This window comes from Monodon monoceros, unplaced genomic scaffold (genome assembly GCF_005190385.1).
Source record: "Monodon monoceros isolate NGI ecotype Baffin Bay Population unplaced genomic scaffold, NGI_Narwhal_1 Super_Scaffold_6, whole genome shotgun sequence".
NCBI lineage: Eukaryota > Metazoa > Chordata > Mammalia > Artiodactyla > Monodontidae > Monodon > Monodon monoceros.
In genome coordinates this window covers 44,583,375-44,605,395 of record NW_021703783.1, presented here as the reverse complement: position 1 = coordinate 44,605,395, position 22,021 = coordinate 44,583,375, and the positions used below count along the sequence as shown (strand labels likewise).

At 39.3% G+C, this 22,021-nt stretch overlaps 1 protein-coding gene across 2 annotated transcripts in view; it reads left to right on the top strand.

Annotated features, from left to right (window-relative positions):
* LRIG3 (leucine rich repeats and immunoglobulin like domains 3) overlaps window positions 1-9,330 on the top strand; it is a 47,953-nt gene extending 38,623 nt beyond the window's left edge. Inside the window, exons 14-19 of one of the 2 annotated variants that reach the window (XM_029206249.1) lie at window positions 1,119-1,400; window positions 2,384-2,836; window positions 3,608-3,766; window positions 5,627-5,770; window positions 5,861-6,136; window positions 7,390-8,053. In XM_029206249.1, coding sequence (XP_029062082.1) covers window positions 1,119-1,400; window positions 2,384-2,836; window positions 3,608-3,766; window positions 5,627-5,770; window positions 5,861-6,136; window positions 7,390-7,634 — 1,559 coding nt within the window. In that variant the 3' untranslated portion in view covers window positions 7,635-8,053. Of the gene's footprint in view, window positions 1-1,118; window positions 1,401-2,383; window positions 2,837-3,607; window positions 3,767-5,626; window positions 5,771-5,860; window positions 6,137-7,389; window positions 8,054-8,502; window positions 8,576-9,250 lie in introns of those variants that run through there. The other variant, XM_029206250.1, reaches the window with a different exon arrangement.
* Window positions 9,331-22,021: the final 12,691 nt, after the last annotated feature.

The following is a 22,021-nucleotide window of genomic DNA, read 5'->3' as shown; positions in this document are numbered from 1 at the left end:
TTGCTGCAAATGGTAATATTTCATTCTTTTCTATGGCAGAGTAAATATTCCATTGTATATATGTACCACATCTTCTTAACCCAGTTATCTGTTGATGGGCACTTAGGTTGCTTCCATGTCCTGGCTATTGTAAATAGTGCTGCTATGAACATGGGGGTGCATATATCTTTTTGAATTAGAGTTTTCATCTTTTCCAGATATATGCCCAGGAGTGGAATTGCCGGGTCATATGGTAGCTCTATTTTTAGTTTTTCAGGAAACCTCCATACTGTTTTCCATAGTGCCTGCACCAATTTACATTCCCACCAATAGAGAGCACACCACCCTTAGCTCAGAGATCTGGGTTTGAACCCTGCCACTCCTGCTTAGAGCTGTGGAACTCTCAGCAAGTTACCTAACCTCTCTGTGCCTCCTTTTCCACATCTTTCAGTTAGGAGTAATAGTACCTACCTTACAGAGGTATGATAATTGTTAAATAAAATAATTTGTGTAAAGAACTTAGCAGAATGCCTGGAATAGAGTAAGTGCTCAGTAAATGCAGTAAGCGTTAGCTGCTGTTCATAAAAGTGTCTCATCCTGTGCTTTGTGTGGCAGGTAGACAGTTGTACAGTTTAGCATTTAATTGTTTGTATCTTTCATGGTAGAAAATATGATTCATTAATGCATTCATTCAATAAATGGTTGCTGAGGCCTGACAGATCGAACAAAAAATTGTGGGACAAAACACATGTCTAAAGTCATAGAATGTTAGAGCCAGGAGGGACTTAAAAAAAAAAAAAAAAGATGGTGTGGTCAGGGTAACAAAGAGATAAACTCATTTGCCTAAAGTCTCACGGGTAATTATTGAGGAAACTAAAAAGCGACTGGAAAATAGCAGAAAGACCATCAGTCTGAAGCTCAGGTGACCTGTTTCATCCTGACTCCATCATTTCTGTACCTGTGTAACCTTGAGGGAGTACCTTAATCACTCCATCTCATCTTGCAGTTGGAAATAACCCCTGCCTTACTATGTCAGGGACATTCATAAGTATCAAAAAAAAAAAAAAAAAAAAAGGGAATGAAAATGAACCTCTCAAACTCCAGAATGCTAATTGCCCATGTTGTGTCTCTGATTTCAGTGCTTCCTTCGTTCACCAAGACCCCCATGGACCTCACCATCCGCGCCGGGGCCATGGCACGCTTGGAGTGCGCTGCCCTGGGACACCCGGCCCCACAGATAGCCTGGCAGAAGGACGGGGGCACAGACTTCCCGGCCGCGAGGGAGAGACGCATGCATGTAATGCCCGAGGATGACGTGTTCTTTATCGTGGACGTGAAGATAGAGGACATCGGGGTGTATAGCTGCACCGCTCAAAACAGTGCAGGAAGCATTTCTGCAAATGCAACTCTGACTGTCCTCGGTAAGTGGATATTTTCAGATTTTGTGATATACGTTAGTCTTAAATATACCAGCTCACCCAAAGGCCCTAAGAAGCTGTGAGAAGTTGTGTCCGAAGTTGAGAGGGTGAGAGATGATCCATAGGACACTGCCCTTTCCTGGAGGGGACAAGGGCTTCTCAGAAGCTTTGAAGTCGCGAGTGTATTACATCTTCAGGCCTGTGGCCAGTGAAATGAATCTGCTCCCTCCCGTGTGAGGAGGGGGAAAAGTAAATGCTTTGATGCTTTCCCTTTTGCAGGAGTCACCTTTCTCTGCTCTTTCCGTCATGCAATCTCTACCAGAAGTCTTAACAATATAAAGAATATAAGAAAATAAGTGTATAAATAGATTGAAAGGGCCCTAACTTTTTTCTCGGCCTCCCATAACCACTGTGGAAATCTGAGTTCATCTTTTATCATTTACTTAAACAGATGCTTTTTAAAAATGTGAGCATGTCAATCATTTGTGTATCTTTGAAAGAGTAAATCAGAGTAACCTATGAACACCAAATAATAAAAGTAAATTATTTTCAGAATTTTAATATAGGCTGGGACATCTAGCACTAGGAAGTTTCCCTTTAAAAATGTAAACATTCTGATTTTTTTCATCCATCAACACACAGTTGTGCTTGAAATTATTTTTATACATTTTCTAATTCTAAAAAATGTCTAAAATGTTTTGCTTTGCCCCACTTCCACCATTCCCCAGCCTTGCCAAGAAAGACAGACTGAGAGAAAGGAAATAGTAAATATTATCCTTAACTGATGTTGTAAGCAAATGACAGCCAAATGATAAAATGAAATCCCAGATGCTGTATACATGTGTAGGGTCTTAAAGAAGCATGGGCCTGAGGTTGTGGGAGAATACAGTTTTCAGCTCCCGCTTGAATAAATTTAAGCGCGAGGTCTTACGCTGTGCGAACCCTAATTTCATGTCGGAGATTAAAAACGTAACTTGTCATTTCAGAGACGCCATCATTTTTGCGGCCCCTGTTAGATCGAACTGTAACCAAGGGGGAAACAGCCGTCCTGCAGTGCATCGCGGGAGGGAGCCCTCCTCCCAGATTGAACTGGACCAAGGATGACAGCCCTTTGGTGGTCACTGAAAGGCACTTTTTTGCAGCAGGCAACCAGCTGCTAATCATTGTGGACTCTGATGTCAGGGACGCCGGGAAGTACACATGTGAAATGTCTAATACCCTGGGCACCGAGAGGGGCCACGTGCGCCTCAGCGTGATCCCCACCCCCACCTGCGACTCCCCTCAGATGACCGCCTCATCACTGGACGATGATGGATGGGCCACCGTGGGCATCGTGATCATCGCGGTGGTTTGCTGTGTGGTGGGCACGTCGCTCGTGTGGGTGGTCATCATATACCACACACGGCGGAGGAACGAAGATTGCAGCATCACCAACACAGGTGTGTCAGCAGAAGCCTGGCACAGGGTGCAGGAGTCGTGTGTGTGCTTATGGTCCCGCCGTGATTTCCTTCTGAGTGTGTGTCTCACAGTCTCAGGCCGTGTCACAAGGGTGACTCATTTGTTTCAAAGCTACAGAACTACGGTTAGCTAAAAATAACACCCTGGCCCAGAATAAAGCTGATGGTTAAAGATGAGTGCTTTCTGTCAAAACCTCATCAGAATATCCTGTTGGCTATGAGAGACGATCCAAATCACAGCGTAAACCAGTCTGACCCTGTCACAAGCTGGTGATGGAGGACCAGGAAGAGCCCTTCAGTCATGAGGCTCACACCCTGCCGTCGTTTTTCGTTTTGTCATGCGTGCGTGTGTGTGTACAGGCATCTAGGGAAGATTCTAGTTATTGGTGGGAGAGGGGCTTTGACTTGTATGTGCAAAACTCCTACATCAGTGAATAATATTAAGTTGGGAATATGGCAGAAATCAAGTTTAATTCAAAACCTTAGATACGCTCCCATGAAAATTACCTTTACCTTTGTCAGCATTTGTTGTTTTTGACATTTGGGAGGAATATCCCACAGGCCACAAAGTAGAAAGTCAGCTCAGGCGCCCCAGAGCAGCAGAGCCCTGGTTTGCCTTTTACATCAAGGTTTTGCAAGAGTCGACTGATTTGATTTGAACCGAAAACCAAACAGAACGTACCGTTCATCAGGGAAGCCCGTGTGGCATTTACGATCATTCTCGGTTAATGGAATGCTGTTGTTTGATTCCAGATGAGACCAACTTGCCGGCTGACACCCCGAGTTATTTGTCATCTCAGGGAACATTAGCTGACAGACAGGATGGGTACGTCTCCTCAGAAAGTGGAAGCCACCACCAGTTCGTCACTTCTTCAGGAGGCGGATTTTTCTTACCACAACACGGCAGTAATGGTACGTGCTTAAAATGAACGTGGGCTGTAGTTGTTTTGAAATAACCCAATGGAAATTCAAATATAATATTAATTTTCACAAGAAATTGATACCCCCATATATGGAGGGCCCTGGCCCAAAATCACTAGCAAAGCTGAAATTAAATAGTTATGCCCTTCTCTTAAATACTAGACAAATCTTTGTTTCTAGCAATAACAGAAGACAAGTAGGTTAAATAAAATTTAATTCCACCAGGCGATGTAATACTTCCTTTACGTTGTAAATGTTCTTTGGCCCTGGGTGTTCTTCTTACTTACATGACATTAACTGGTTTCATGTGTGGTCTTAAAAAGTCAAAGGATTTAAAATCATTCTGTTAGAGACATCTGATACTGACTCTCACTTTAAGAACTGTATTGTTTAAAGAATAATAAGGAGTCAGCGTAATACAAGGGCATCAGCTTGGTTCAAGACCCACTTCTGACATTCCCTGCATAACCTTGGGCAGCTATAATCCTTCCCTATTAAGTTGTTGTGAACATTAAATACAATGATAACAGAAAATGACACGTATTAAGGGCTCAGTAACTAGCAGTTAGTGACATTGTTCTCAAACATCTTACCATCTTTTCCCACAAGCGTTGAGTGAATATCTGCTCTGTGATGGACTGCGTAGTTGGGAGGGAAGAATATTTGTTTCCAGTTTCACAGTTTAGTTAGTGGTGAGACAAAAAATTCCACAAATAATTGCAAAGTGCTTGGCAAGGCAGTGATAGAGGGTATAGAGATAGAAGATTTGAGCAAAAAAACTGTAGTCCCGGGCTTCCCTGGTTGGCGCAGTGGTTGAGAGTCCGCCTGCCGATGCAGGGGACACGGGTTCGTGCCCCGGTCCAGGAAGATCCCACATGCCGTGGAGCGGCTGGGCCCGTGAGCCATGGCCGCTGAGCCTGCGCGTCCGGAGCCTGTGCTCCGCAACGGGAGAGGCCACTACAGTGAGAGGCCCGCGTACCGCAAAAAAAAAAAAAAAAAAAAAGCTGTAGTCCCTGTTAGACTCGTTTGGCTGCAAAGAGCAGAGGCCCAAGCTCATTCAGCTGGAGCAGGGTTTACTGAAAAGATGCTTACAAAAGTCTAAAGGAACAGAACTGGAGCATAGTAGGGCCATGTCGCCTGGATGCTGGGGCTGGAGATTGGTCCCCCCTCAGAGCAGCCCTAGAGGCCACTGGCATTACTGAGTCACATTCTGCACACTTGCTTCTCGCTGAGACCGCCACCCACCCTCTGACTGCCCAGTTCTTGCTGCCCAGGTACATGGTCCATCGTGGCATCTCTCACCCTCATGATGTCTCTTGTCCTTCAGCTGCTGTGTCCGCTACTAACCAGCATATCATTTCTGGGTCATTTAGCTCAGATACTCATGGATACGTTTTTGTTTGTTTGTTTGGCCGGGCTCATCTTTGAGCTGGCCATTAAGAGGTCATTGGTTAAATGCCAGTGCCTTATCCTGGTCATCAGTGACTTTCTGGAGGAAGCAGGCAGTGCTGGCGGCATCGTGTGGTTCAGACCACGGCTGCTTCAGCTGCAGGGTCCATACACAGATCAGTGTCTCTTGGAAACTAGGTGGGGCCAGCAACGAGGTTAGCTCCAGTTCAATGGTTAATCAAGTTCTCCTTTAGTAAGATATCACACATTTACGCAGTTACTAATCCGTAGGCATCAATAAATTTTGAAAAAACTCTACCATAAATTTCTACAGTGTTTCCTTTGTATAATAGTCTATCTAAACCTTTCATCTATAAATATGGAAACTGTCAGAAGTGGAGAGAGACTGTTGAATGGTACTTGAACAAAATTGATTCAGTGACTAAGATGTGGTTTTTAAAGGGACATGCCACATTGACAACAGCAGTGAAGCCGACGTGGAAGCTGCCACAGACCCGTTCTTTTGTCCCTTTTTGGGACCCTCAGGCCCTGTGTATTTGAAGGGGAGTGTGTATGGCTCAGATCCTTTTGAAGCCTATCATACAGGTATGTGGTTTTCTTATCTGAGTTCCGTTTCCTGGAGAGACCTCCAGAAGCATTAACTCTGTCTCCGGATATTGTCCCCAAATTTAAAAGGTTGTGGTCCTGACCCAAGAACAGCTTTAATGGAACACTTTGAGCCCAGTTACATAAAGAAGAAGGAGGGCTACCCGTGTCCTCATCCTTCAGAAGAATCCTGCGAGCAGAGTGTCAGTGATACAGGATGGCCTTCCCATGTGAGGAAGTTACTCAGCTCTTCTTACTCTCAACACGAAGGACCTGGAATGAACAACTTATGTCTGAACAAGTCTTCGGCAGATTTTAGTCCAAGTCCAGAGCCAGCATCGGTTACTTTGAGTAAATCTTTCATGGGTAAGTTTATTAAATTATTAGACACCTTGACTCAGGACCCACATTCCAAGTTGCATGCAGGAGAGCTATGAGAGCTTTGAATGCCAGACTGGTGAAAAATAGTTTCTGGTGTTGTTTTTTTGTTTGTTTTTCTTTTTAATGATGCTGTCGTGACATTGTATTAGTTAGTATCTTTGTTTCTAAAAGCAAAGGCAGATGTGGGGATTTTACTTGATTATGTATTTAATCCAGCGCTAGGCCTTAGGAACTTTCTGGGCAACTCTGTGTGTGGCATCATCTAGAAGACAAGAGTTTTGGAAGTGAGTTAGGAGTGCAGTTTGTCAGTCATGTGGAAAAAGTGGTTTTGGGCTACAGCAGCCTTTGGGGTGGAGTTGTGTGCACAGCATGACTGTGGTTTGGGATGTCTGGTGGCTTATAACTGAACTCACAGTCAAAGGGCAGACGGCGTCCTACCTGGCAACAGCAGCTCATCAGCCAAGCTGGACTACCTCCCGCGAAGGAGGCTGTCAAGAGCCCTGAAGCCCTCGGTAGTGCTGGTGGACACTGGCAGGCGCTGAGGTTCATTTGTGGATTTTTTAGTCTAGTGCAGGGGGACGATGAGATGGAAGAACTGAGATCATCTTTTCACTGCATGGAAAGATGGAAAAATTAACCACAACTTTTTTTTTTTTTAAATAGAATTTTAAAATATTTTACCCAGCTTTTAAGAAATTTCATGTTTTGTCATGGTGTAATTATTCATATTCCTTTTTGAAAAAATGAAAATAATATCTTTTACATGACTGAGGCAATAATTTGAGTCAATGGAATAATAATTTGCTACTAAGGAAGAAAGGGCAAGACATACGGGTTGTTTTGAGAGAAATGTGCTATACTCAGGAACAGTTGACTTGTACGTTACTATCCAAATGCGCTTTGTGGAGAATTGGGGGCTCTCAATTAATACAGCTAGGACTCGGGAGAACTTCTGTTGGGGAACTTCATTGCTCAGTGTTGAATGAGACGTGGTAAAGAAGGGCTGCTTGTATTCAGTGGATGTGTGTATAAGAGGGGCACACATGCCCTCAGCTCCATTCTGTAAGGTCTTTCTCCATAGCACAGATATACAACCATACACCTGAGTCCCATAATGTGGACTTGTAGAACGTCCGTGGGGTATTCACATTCATGGGGGAAGATGCTCCTTCATTTGAAATGCATTTTGTTGATTGCTCCAAAAGGCCCCATTTGCTCAAGGGGATTCTTTCTTTCAGGAACGTTTGGAAAGCCTCTGAGAAGACCTCACCTGGATGCCTTTTCAAGCTCTGGACAGTCATCAGATTGTCAGCCAAGAACCTTTCACTTGAAAGCTCGTTCTTCCCCGAACTTGGACTGTGAGTCAGAGGAAGATGGGAAAGAAAGGACAGATTTTCAGCAAGAAAATCACGCATGTACCTATAAACAGACCTTAGAAAACCACAGGACTTCAAATTTTCAGTCTTATGACTTGGACACATAGACTGAATGGGACCAAGGAAGAGTTCTAACATACTACCTCAAGTGGACTTTTATTTAAAAGAGAGAGAATCCTATGTTTTTAAGTGGAGCTATGAATTTTAAAAGGATAAAATGTCTTATTTATACCAATGGACCAAAATTACAAAAAGTTATAAAAATTTTATACTGGGAGTAACTTTCATATAAGAATACCTTTTAAAACTATTTTACTATTTTATAACTTTGCTTTATGCAGAAAATATCTTATGTAAATTAATGGTATAAATCCATGACTATTTTATGTATTTTTATAATGCCAGATTCCTTTTTATTGAAAATGAGTACTAAAGCATTTTAAACAATAACTGTCTTGTACGTTTTTTGAATGGAGGTCGCTTCATTTTATTTTGCACATTACATTTAATAAATGTGTCATTTTGATCCCAAGCCCCATCTATACGATAACAATCTTTATTATTTTCAACACATTGTAGGCTTAATGATTTCATGTTATCACATCTCACGTTGGTGAAAATTGCATTCAGCACGTAAAATATGAGCACATCATTGTTCTTCGTACCTCCCAGGGTGGTTGTAATATAGACTCAAACCAGGGAGCTACAGAGATCTGAGGTACATTAATTTATTTCTTACTCTACAAACGAGAAGATGTGTTGTAGTCCAGTGTACTGTAGTACAACCACCATTGCTGTAATCACTGCTCACGCCACGTTTCCTTAATTATAATAATGCTTTATGTCGTCTAATGCTTTGTGCTTTTCCAAATAGTTTCACATCCACCATCACTTTGATTATAACAAGAGTGGTTTATTTCGCATTTCTATAGTTAAAATGTCTAGAGCAGATGTGGTGTTCATCCTCTGTTCCAGGTTATAATGGGATGCTGGTGGAATTCTTTGCTGTGCTTGGCTTTCTCCTGAATGAGCAGTTCTTACAGAAAAGGTACGCTTAAGCTATTCTGCAACATTCTTGAAGAATTAAAATATTTTCCTAATTTGGTCACCACAACTCTACTTGTTAAAAACTGAGTATCAAATCTGTTACTTAAACATATACAGTTATTTAAAATACTTGTTTTAAGCAGTACTTAGGTGAAAATATCATTACGTGACTGGCCTATATACACATACAAAAAAGAATATAGTCATTTCCAAAATTAAGTGACATAGTTTGAAGTAATTGAATGAAACAAACATTAAGTTTAATAATTCAGACGGTGAAAATTTTTTTTCCCTTATTAGCACTGAAGAAGTTAATATAGTACATTAAACTTTAAAATCTACTAACCTGTTTAAGGTGTGAATTTATGTGATTGTCAGTTCTTTGAACTAAATTAAAACCATGTATTAGAAAAGCAGATTCTTCTCAGAGGGTTTGTTGGGGGTAAAGTTTTCCTATTTAGTGAGTTTAGAGCTTTGTTGTTTGTGAGCCAGAAGCCTGGAACCCAGATTGCAGTAAGATTTTCCTCCTTTAATTTAGACACCAGAGTCCAAGACAGGAAGTTGATCCTTCCTGGGACCACCAGTGACTAAGAGCAGAGAAGTGATTTTGTATGGTTTGGCTTTATCATATTGCTAGATCTTCCAAATCGTGTTAATTTGTCTTCATTATTGCCAGATGTGATCCGGGCATCGATAAGGGGTCTACGCAAGGATTATGAACTTCTTTTAAAGGATTTAATTTTTCCGGACTTAAGCGCAAAGGTTTAAATCATTAACACCTGAAATTCAAAAGTTAGATTCACTCTACATTAACATGATTTTTCTTTTACTTTTCTTGTGTGCTGAAACTTATGGATGACATATAATCTTAGCTGTCTGGAGAAACAGTGGGAGTTTTGCAGGAAAAGAATTTGCAGGAAAAGAATATAATTTTGAGACTCCATATTGAATTAACAAAGTGAATCTAGTAGGTTAAGATATCCTAAAATAACATAGACTTAATTAAAAATGTAGATAAATGTCAAATCACTTGACTTATTTATGAGAAAGAATGCTTACAATTTTCAGTTTGATCTTTCTGTGCTTTGTGGTACAAGACTTCTTTTACAGTGTATCTTAATAGATGTTCACACAACTTTTGTATATTTTCTCTCAATTCCACTATTGACACTAAATGATGGGATAGTTATTGTGTATAATCTTATCTGTTTTTTTAAGATATTGGGGAATTATTCCTTAATTGTGGTAGGCAGTGTTTTATAAAAATTAAATTTCTGTGAAACATCACCATTTATTTTCAGTTAGAAAATAACCAAGAAAGAAAGAAAACCAAAAAAAGAAAGAAACCAAAAGTTATTTCTCAGAATAAAGCCAATGGTAGTTACCATTTTAAAAACTTGATAGAAAAAAGAAGGGATGATTTGGTATTTGTACACACTTGAGGAGTTTTAGTCCTCTTGATTTAATGTGATAGGGAGTACTTTACAACCAATATTACAATAGATGTGCTACCCTGGTATTTTTCAAAGAGAATGAGAACTAAATGTCATTGCAAAATGCCTGCTCTGTCTCTCCTGCTCTTGGAATCTGCAGTGACTGGAATTGTGTAATGGGATAATTTAGAACTCACTATTTTTTAAGACAGCATTCTTTTAACACATTGAATAACACAATGTCCTGCCAAAGAAGCTATTAAAGTCTTCAGAGAGGGGTACGGTTTCTTCATGAATTGAATAGCTTCAATATTCCAGAAATATCCCATTACCGGAACTTATCATTTCTGTGGGGCATTTCTTAAACTAACGTATAGAGAGTACTGAACAGTCTCGAGAGGTTGCAGATTTGACCTAAAATGGCTCAGAGGTACTTTAGTAGGTATTTTCTTTTAAAAGAGAAGAGGATTTGCCCACAATATTTATACTGAATTATCCCAATATTTGGGGCCATTTGGTTTTTGGTTTTTGTTTTGTTTTGAGAAATGTGATACTGGTAGGGTGTCTTTTAATAAAGATGTTCGATTTTACCTGAGGCATACAATCAAACTAAAACATACATAACAGTCTATTATAGATTGAAAGGTATACAGTTTATCGAATACATTCTTACCATTGCAAAAATTTCAAGTTCTTTTCCCATTTGTATTCTTTTTAGTATCAAGGATCTGAATTCTATATCCTGAATTCCATATCCTCCCATACAATGATTGATACCTATGAACACAGAAATTATATCTACTATTCACCTGTAGCTTTTTATTAGAATTATTTTTTTAATTAAAGAATTTTTAAGAATACATTTTAAAGCATAAGGCAAAGCAATTCACGACTGTTACAATTTTATTCTTGGATTTCTTCTACAACTATTTTTTTCTCCTGTCTTTATTGGGTTTTGTGGTTGATTTGGCCTTTAAAGAACAAGTTTAACTTTTTTCTTAAATCACGTTTGAATATAACACCTAGTGCCTTCATTGTTTGGCAATACATTGAGAGTACTGTCACTGTTTTGGTGGTTATTGTGATATCTCTGCATATGGCTCTTTTCCCCCACTCATTACAGAGTGGGAGAAAAATAATAGTACAGAGTAAAACTACGTATAACAGATATACATCCACACTTTTTAACGTATCATCTAGAGCTATCTCTTTTAAACAAATTTTTTTTAATTGAAGTATAGTTGATTTACAATGTTGTGTTAGTTTCAGGTGTACAGCAAAGTGACTCGGTTATACATATATATATTCTTTTTCAGATTCTTTTCCCATATAGGTTATTACAAACTGTTGAGTATAGTTCCCTGTGCTATACAGTAGGTCTTTGTTATCTATTTTATATATAATAGTTGTGTATACGTTAATCCTAAATGCCTAATTTCTCCCCCCCAGCCCCCCGCATATGGCTTTATTTTGACGTATCTACAGCTCAGAGTTGGAATTTGGTAACAACACACCGTCAGTTGTCAAACTTTTTTACGTATTTATTTTGCATAGGTGATGTGAAATGATTAAAATGATACTTGTCCCAATTACCAGTGGGACAGGAAACGGGTTCATAAATAAATTCTTATCGTACAGTGTGTTAAATGCTATGGGTTATTAGGGAGCCTGTCACTGCCACCGATTTTGTCTGATTCTAACTGAACTACCTCGATGTGTTACGTGCGCTCACTCAGCATGTCCTAGAACAAGCTGATTACCTGGTTTTTCCACCTGCGTCCCAAAACGATTCCAGATCTGGCACTCCCTTTTTTGTTTCATCATCAGTCATCACCATTCCTGTTGTTTTGCACCTGAATTTCCTCAAAGCTGTTTATATCTTCCCCCTTATCCCATTGCCATAGCCAACTTCAGACCCTTATCTGTCTCTTGCCGTGGTGTCTTCTTGTCCCTTGTCTCTCTCTCTCTGTTTCACTGTTACCAGAATTATGTTTCTAAAATAGATCTAAATGGGTCACTTTTCTGTTTAAAACCTCCGATGGCTAAACTTTCAATCCTAGTTACAGTGTATAAGACCTTTTACACACTGATCCCAGCCCACCCTTCAAGCCATGTCCCCTCCCCACCCCCCAACTCCCAACATTTGTACACACAGTACCTGTGACCAGCCCCTATGCCCCTCTGTGGCTTTATTTTGACATATATGCAGCTCAGAGTTGGAATTTGGTAACAACACTGTCAGTTGTCCCTGTGCATATTTTATCTTTGGTTCAACATTTTTTGAGTGACTACTACGCTAGGCGCTGTCTTAGATGCTTGAGCTGTAATACCGTTAAAACAAATATTCTTCCCCCAAAAAGCTCCTAGACAGATGACAGAATTACTACCCTGAAATGTTTTTTCTCTTATCTGGCAGAATCCAGCTCCTGTTTCAAAACCAAGCCTTTCCTTTTACCCCAAGCACAGCAACTTCTTCCCTTAGGACTTTCTATGAACCATCGTGAGAAAAACCACAGGGAAGCTGTTAATTACAGAGCCAGCTGTGATGTCATTGTACAAGAAATACTAAGAACAGTTAACTTGTATGTCAATAGGACATTTTCTAGGAAGAAATAAAGTAAGTTAAAAGATCAGTGGATTTTTTTTTAAAAAATCACCAGATGTTTTGGTCTATCACTCATCAGGAAAATCAACTCACATTCAGTCTATTAAAGGTCTACTAAAGGTAAACAGGTGGCTAGGTGTGTCATAATAAAAGATATTAATATGATCAATTAATTAGTGGATGTGATTTGCCTTTCTTATGACACAGCTGATCACTACTCAAAAAAACAATAAAAATAAAAAGTGCTGTTGCCCACGCAGCATAGTTCTTTTGAGTGGCCTTATAATTCACATATGTTACATGGATGCTAATATCTAAGAAACTACACTAATAATAATAAAAGCAGTGTAGGAAAAGAAAAGCCATTAAATCTGTGCAAAAACTCCTTGTGATCAAAAGTTAGAATTTTCTCCATAATATTTAAAATTTATAGTTATACATTTATAACATAAAAACTTTATTATTGACATTTATCTTTTTAAATCTGAAAATGACTAGCCCCTAGACCTCCTCCCCTTATTTTCCTCATTGAACCATAATTATAATTGAAGCAATAGTTTTCAGGCATTATGCATTAGGCATCACAGGGCAGCGTGATACCTAAGAAAAGGGAAAAACAAATGAGGTGAGCCCTACGAGATACCAAGTGAGACCCATGTACTAGGCGTTAGCACAGGAGGAAAATGGAACCTCCTGAGTCAAGCGGGCAGAGCTGGGAGTCTGGGAAGGCCAAGGCCACTAGGGCACTACAAAAGAGAGAACTGCACAGATAGAGAATCCCAGAGATCTGCAGAGGGTCCCCCTCAAGTCTTTGGCTGAGTACCAATCAGAACCTGCATGTAAGGCAACTATCAAAGACCAGGGAAAGAGGAACCTGTAGAAGAATTAGAACGAACAATTCTCGACGCTCCCAGAGGGGCCCACCAACCAGAGTGGAAAATCTCATGGTTCAAACGGGCAACAGGGAGAGTACTAAGGACATTGCCTCAGCCGTGGGGCAAAATTAAGCCTGGTCTGAAGACTGCTCCTGTTCGACCTAAAAAAGCTTCAAAAACAAGCCTTGAAAGGATCAACCTGTTTTCAAGTAACTTAGCTGTCTTTCAGAACAAAGCTCAAGAATATTTATAGGAATTCAGAAATATCTAGCACTCAGCATGGTCATATTCACACCATTTGATATACAATAAAACATCACCAGGCATGGAAAGAAGCAGGAAAACCTGACTCGTAATAAAGGGGGAAAATCCATGGCTAGAAACATATCTAGAAATGACACAGATAATAAAATTAGTAGATAGGATGTTTAAAAACTCATTGTAACTATATTCCATATATAAATAACATATTTAACCTTGTTATAGAAGAAAAGACTGTCTTTACTAACTCAGTGGATACAATAGAAAGAGGGTTTGTTTCTCCTAGGAGAGGTCAGAGATTTTCCAGAGGAGGGCATATTTGAGCTGAGTCCAAAGAAGTGGCAAAAAAGGGAATGGAATTCCAGGCTCTGGAAACTGTAACCAATATCAAAGAGAGGTGAAGGTATAAGGCTATTCAGGGACCAGTGAGTGGCCTTGGGTTAAAGAGAATGTGATTTATGTCGGGGGGAACTAATGAGATGTAACTGAAAAGAGAAGTTGCCACCCCTCCATCTTAATCTCTTTGTCCTCAACCTATGGTTATATGAGTCCTATAAAGCAATATTCATCTTTCCTTAACCTCACCTCTAGGTAATCCTCTCTCTTATTTTTCCTCAAACTTCTCAAAAGCATAATTCCTCTTCAACTTGGGAGTTAGGAATTTGCTCGAATTTAACTGAATTTGCTTTTGCCAAGATCACCAAAAGAGCTCATCAATATTCCTTATTGACTGGACTAATACATTGTTGCAGGCTCCTTCCTTTCTGAATCTCTACATTCTTCTAGTTCTACTGGTGTTTTGCCGATCATTTTTTTCTTGTTCTCCTTCATTGAAGCTTCTTCCATGACCCACTCCTTCAAAAGCAATGCTGCTCAGGGCTTAACCTGATTGGAGTGCCTAACGTCCATCTATTTATTCTATACCAACTTAATTTTTTATTTGCTTGGTGTAATCTCCAATACTGTCATTTTCAATCTTTCTGTGCAATTTTTAAAGTACAATTTTACTTATTTGAGGTACCTAAAGTAATCAAGTTCATAGAAGCAGTAAGTAGAATAGTGGTTACCATGGGCGGGGGGAGGGGGACAATGGGAGTCGTTGTTTAATAGGTGTAGAGTTTCAGATTTACAAGATGGAAAAATTCTGGAGATCCGTTTCACAGCAATGTGAATACACTTAACACTACTGAACATGTACCTGAAATTTTTCCCTACATGGTGTTCTTTAGTTTTTTGTTGTTGTTCTCTTTGTTTTTTTTTTATTGGAGTATAATTGCTTTACAATGTTGTGTCAGTTTCTGCTGTACAATGAAGTGAATCAGCTCTATGTATACCTATATCCCCTCCCTCTTGGACCTCCCTCCCACCCACCCCCTACCCCAGCCATCTAGGTCATCACAGAGCACCGAGCTGAGCTTCCTGTGCAATACAGCAGGTTCCCACTAGCTATCTGTTTTATACATGGTAGTGTATATATGTCAATCCTGATCTCCCAATTCATCCCACCCTCCCCTTCCACCCCTGTGTCCACATGTCCGTTCTCTACGTCTATGTCTCTTTTCCTGCCCTGCAAATAGGTTCATCTGTACCATTTTTCTAGATTCCACGTATACACATTAATATACGATATTTGTTTTTCTCTTTCTGGCTTACTTCACTCTGTATGACAGACTCCAGTCACTGTGGTGTTCTTTAGTTTTTAATAGAGGAGTTCAAGCTGTTATCATTTCCGATCACTACTGTATTTGGAATTATTTCTGCCATTTTATTTTGTTCTGTTTCCCATCCTTTTTCTTTGCTCTCTTCATTTCTCCCCTTCTTGACTTCTATTACATTACTGAAATTTTCCTTGTTTACTTTTCTTTCCTCTACTTTTTTTTATTCTTTAGGAAGTTACCACTAAAATTTTGACATGTATTTCTCTCTCTCTCTCTCTCTTTTTCTGTCTCTTCCTTCTTTTTTCCTAACAAAAGGTGAAACTTTTCTGTCCTTCTCTCAAACCAGGTAATAACTTAAATACATTTTTCAAACACACTGAGTTCCCACCACATCCTACTACCCCCACCATCGCTACTGACGTTTCTGGAATTTTTTTGCATAAAGTATAGATTGCCCAACACATTTTACCACCCCTTTAATCATTTTTGTTTCCATATTTAATTTCATTAAGTTTGGTTCACTTTTTTTATGATGAACTATATTATTTGGGAATTCTTTTAACCTGCTGAAAGCTACATTTTCATGGCTTTTGTGGGTCTAAAGATAGCTTCATATTGTCTTCACTCTTGAATTATGGTTTAGCTTAGTGTAAATTGTTAAATTGATGGTAGTTGTCCCTCAACATTTCAAAAATATTACTCCATTGTCTTTCAGTATCATTTGTTGAAATCAGTTCTAAGTGTAATTGTCTTTCTTTTTGCTGCTAATTCATCTTTTCTCTCTGGTAGCTTTTAATACTTTTCACTTTATCTTTCATGCTTTTCAATTTCACAGGCATGGGTCTAGATGTGGGTTTATTTTTATTTAACATACCTGACACTAAGGATGTACTTTTAATCTGAAAATGCGTGTCCTCAATTCTGAAAAATTAATTTCAAGAAAACTGCTTATCTGTCTTTCTGATTGTTTTTGAATTCTCAAATTTCTTTAAGGTGTGTTTTGAAGCCTCAAGTAATCTTTCGCATTTTTCATTTACTCTCCTCTGTGTTCTTTCTAGGAACAAGCTCAGTAGTATCTGAATCCTCTAATTCTTTAATGACATTCTAGAAGTTTCTCTTTTTTAAAGTCAAAGACTCTATACTTGATTGCTGGTTGTTTCTGTTTTTAGTCATTCCTTCTTGAGTTATATCTGCTAGTTTGTGTTTCACAATTTTTTTCTGGGTCTTACATTTTTGTGTCTCTGAGAATCTTAAAACAAAATGATTTCAGAATCATGTCTAGATTGTTCCCATTATTTTTATTTTTTCAAGACTGACACAGTCTTCCACTTGTAGATCTTGTTGGCTATCTCTTTTAGTGTTAGTTTTAATTATGTGCTTTGGGATTTTTTTGTTTGCAGGTTTATAATTCTTCTTTGCTTATTTAAGGACCGCTTTCCCTCTGTAGTCATCTTACAATTGCCTTGGGGCACTGCTGGACCCCTAGTCCAGAAGGAAGTTTTATATTGGAAGCTAAACATGATCTGGGGCACTTTTCAGATTCAGTCACAAGAGCTGTCTGGCAGCTTGGGGTAAGTCCAGCCTGTCTCCTTGAAACACTGCAAGTGAACAGATTGACAAATGCCTTAGACCTGGTCAATGGTCACTGATTTTCCTACAACATTTCACAGGTAGAGACCCTGTCCCCGTGTCCAGTTTCATGCAGTGAGCCTGGCTTCATTCCCTTTGACACCTGGGAAACTTTTGACTCTTGGTCAAACTTCTGGTTTTATCTGCTAGTTTTCTGACTTAAAGCTTAATAGACCCATGACTTTAGCCTCTGTTACTGCTGTGTTGCTATTTTTTTGTTACTTGAGTTGGTCCATAGCTATTTTCATGTCAGTTTTGAGAGTCACTATGTCATATATGTGTGCGTGCACACACACACACACACACACAAATATATACGTATATATATAATTGCCATACATACATAGGTGTTTATACTTGCTGGGTGAAGATTGAGGCAAGAAATCATGTCATCCTGACCAGGAACAAATCCTCTAACTGAAATTGAAAGTGATTCTGAGGGAGAAACTGAAGAAGATACCAAAGTTCTACCTTCTGTGATTAGATGGATGGTAGCACTGTTAACCAAGATACAGAACATGGTAAGGTTGGAGAGAGAGGGGAATGAATTTTATTTTACACAATTTGAAGAACTTATTAGCAAAGCAAGTGAAAACTTCAGGAGGCTGTTAGGAAGAGAGCATACAGCTCAGGAGAGTGAAAAATGCTCCTGATGGAGAGATGTGAATCATTATCACGTAAGTTAGTCTAAGCCCTGAGAAGTTATGAGACCAAGAAAGTTTGTAGGGTGAGTAGATAAGAGCCAAAAGTATAGGGGACAAATCAGTGAAGTGGAATTAGCGATGCAGCCTGGAAAGAGTTTTCAGAAAGGTAAAAGAAAAATAAAGAATAAAAAGACTTAAAATGTATTAATTGCCTAGTATTCATTCATTTATCTAACAAACATGTATTGAGCACTTTTTATATGTCAAGCATTATTCCACTTGCAGGGAATACAAGGACAAACAAAATAACTGGAGTTGCTGCCTTCACTGAACTTAATGTGGAGGATAGACAATAAGCAAAATGAGTTAAATACATAGTATGTTACCTAGTGACGAATGCTAAAAAGAAAAATGAAACAAATGGGTTTAGAGGTATCAGGGATGGGGCTAAAAATTTTATACAGGGTGGCCAAAGAAAATTCACTATCATTTGGGTGGTCTTAAAAAAGTGAGGGATCTATCCATTTAGGTCACCGCAGAGCACTGAGTAGAGTTCCCTGTGCTCTATAGTATGTTCTCACTAGTTATCTATTTTATACATAACTGATTCACTTTGCTGTACAGTAGAAACTAACACAACATTGTAAAGCAACTATACTCTAATTAAAAGGAAAAGTGAGGGATCCAGCCACGTTGATATCTGGGGGCAGAGCAGTCCACACAGAGTGGAAAACCTGCAAGTGCAAGGGTGTTGAAGCAGGAGCATTCAACTGGGGAAGGGGTGGAGGGGACAAGTGAGAAAAGAGTAGGAGATGCTGCTGGAGAGGTAACACAGGGGTCAGATCATGGGGCCGTAGGGGCCATTGCAAGAATTTTGGCCTTTTCTCAGTGCAGAAGGCATAGACCTTGAAGGGCTTTGATCTGAGGAAAGACTTCTATGTTAACAGGTTCGTGTCATGGCTGTGTTGACAGTAGACTAAAGAGGGCACATTGGAAGTAAAGAGACTAATGATATGACCATTTTATTAATCCAGGCAAGATGTGATAGTCCTTTGGGCTAAAGTTATAGTTGTGAAGGTAGTGAGGATTATATTGTTTATATATTTTGAATCTAGAGTTAACAGGATTACCGATGGGTTGGAGGTGAGGTGTGAGAGAAAAAGTGAAATCAAGGATGACCATAAGGGCTCTAGTCTGAGCAACTGAGGGATGGAGTTGTCTTATCTCAGATGCGGAAGACTGTGGGAAGATCAGGTTAGAGAATATCAGCTCAGGTTTGGACAGATCCATGAATTCTTAGTGACATCCAAGTGGAAATGTCAAGTTGGTAGTTGAAAATGAGTCTTGGATGGCTTTACAAATTCAGGAATCATTAGCATAAAGATGGTATTTAAAGTCTTTGGACCAAGTCAGCTCACCTAGGGAATGAGCATAGCCAGAGAAGGAGTCCAAGGCTGAGCTCTGGGTTTCTCCAACAATGAGGACTGGGAGATGAGGAAAATCCATCTATACTGACTGAGAAGCCAGTAGTTAAGTAGGAGAGAAACAAGCAAAGACAGTGTCTTTGGAAGCCAAGCAGAAAAAAAAAAATGTGTCAAGGAGAAGGGAATAGTTGACCATGTCAAATCTGCTAATTCAGATCAAGAAAGAGCAGGACCGAGAATTTATCATTGGATTTAGCAATGTGGAGATCGTTTGTGACCTTGACAGTAACCTGTTTTGGTGGAGTCATGGGTGTGAAAACTTGATTAGAGTGGGTTCAAGGGAGAGTGGAAAGAAAGAATTTAGGTACCGAAAGTATAAATGATTATTTCAAGGTGTTCTACTGTAACAGAAAAGAGAAACAGGGCAGCCACTGCAAGAGAAAAGCCAGGCAAAGAGAGGTTTTTTTGTTTGTTTGTTTGATTTTGTTTTATAAGACGGTCAATAAAATCCCAGTACGTCTTTAGGCTAATGAGAAAAATCTAGTGGAGAATTAAAAATTGCTAATGCATGAGAAAGAGAGGGAGAGAGAGAGACAGAATTTTAGGACCAGAGTTTAGTGTATCAGTGGGCCACCTTAATCATGAAACCATGAGCATGGGTGACATCCACCCTGGTGTCAGGAGAGAAAGTGGACCATGTGGACACTGATACTGGAGGGTGGGTACATGTGGTGATGGGAGATAGTGGGAGTTCTCTTCTGTCTGTAATATCTTCTAACTTCTCAGTGAACAAGGAGTTGGCTGAGATTGACATAAAGGAGGAATGTTAGAGCTTGATTTGAGAGAGTGATGTAACTCAGACAATGCACTTCCACCAACACAACACTTTCTAAGAACCTGAAGAGATGGCTCATAAACTCTGGATTCCTCTTGGCCACATTTTAAAGCTTCATGAATGACAGGATAAGCTAACTCTTTAATGATGTAATTGTTGTATGATTAAATTACTAATTTGTGACCAGCTTAATACATATTGGTAACCATGGTCAAATTATGTATCTACCTTTCCATAATCAAGAAGTCTCAACAACTTTCTGAGGGGCAAGTTGGAAAGAAATGTGTGAATGAAACCTACCTAACTTCTTAGGATTCACAATTCAATTTATTTTCAGGGAGGCCATATTTTTGGAATTTGGGGGGAGCATTCACTATTGAATGAGAGATAAGTGTGTGAAGGGGGTGAGAATAAGAGAGAAACTTCCTATACAAACAAATTAGATCAAACCTCATCAGTGCTTCGTATTTATTTTTGGAACAAGCATTGAGACTATTATATTACAAATAAAACAAGTGTTCATAATTGAATGAGACACATCAGTTTAGTGGTGAAGTCCCAGATTCAGGAGTCAGACATCCCTGCTCTAACTCCAATTACCTAAGATGTGAATTATTTAATATCTCCAAACCTCAGTTTCCCTATATGCCATTGGGCGATAACACCTACTTTCTAGAGTTTCTGTGAAGATTATGTTATACAAAAGAATATGGTTCCAAGCACCTGGGTTAAATAAAGATAGCTACTATTATTATTTATTTTACTCTTACTCTGTTATTGAATAACATAGAGCGAATAGGAAACCTGGTTTCATTTCTGCCAGTGAAAATCTTGGACAACTTCTTTGTAATGGGGAAAAAAAAAACACCTTCTCGTATACTTATCTCACTCTGAAATTGTAGATGTAAATGAAAAGCTATATCTTTGAGGACAGAGATTTGGGTTCTCCATTTGACCTGAAACTATACTTTGAGTGTTTCTGGGAACTATTTTTTATTTCCTCACTTTTAAAATATGGTTCATAAAATGAGTAAAGTGTTTGTCACAGGAATGTTGTGGAGATCAGGGAAATGACATATCTGAAAGCACTCAGACTACGGTGCCCTAGACACAGCTGAGTGTAAAGGGCCCAGGACCCCACAGTTGAAAATGGATTCCATGTTCTTACTGCGTTTGAGCTGATAGTTTTTGAAGGATGTTGAGGCAGGTCTTTTCATTGCTCTTGGGATCAGCCGTAAGCCTCCACTGAAGAAGAGGACACAGATTTGACTATGAAGAGCTTTCTTCAGCTGCAGTGGTCTAAAGGATGTTGCAGAATCACCTGTCTTCTGTTCTTCAGAATAGCAAAGTGACCTGCTCTCTAGAAGGTTTCAGCCCCGTTTCAACATGAAGGAAGAAATATGAGAAAATGACCTCTATACATTTTTCCTTAAGCTATACAGAATTTATACAGTGATGGGGAGAGTGGAGTGCACTGCAGATAATTCAACAAAGGCTCACTGAGTAGTTTGTGAATAGAAATGTGCTGTCATATTCTGTTGGTGAAGGAAAGGCATGTTTTTAAAGAGACAGTGATGAATAAGATGAAGGGACAGTTTCCTGTCCATCGCCACCACTGACAATGGCAGAGACAGTGACTGTAAGCCAAAGGGAGAAGTGATTGATTCTCACTGGCAACCATCTGGCAAGATTTCCCAGTGGTGGTCACATCAGAGGTGAGTCTTGAAGAATAAAGCGCTTTATTTTCCCTAAAGTAAATGAATTAGAACTTTGAAAAACAATATAGACGTTTACAGCAAAGAATAGAAGTGGACTGTAATACACTCTCCAGAGAACTAATTGTTATCATTTGGGTGTAAATCCTGTAGCTATCTTCTGTGTGTATGCATACATATTTCCAAAATGCCCACTTTAACATTATGGGGCACAAATTCTTTTACTATGTATCAACTTAAATACTGTGTATCTTTTACTGTGTGTATCAATCTGATTTTGAGTACCTGTCTTCCCGGCTATATTTATGTCTCTGTTGCTTCGCTTCTGGAATCCCACCCTTGCCCTCCACCACCATACTCTAAGAGAT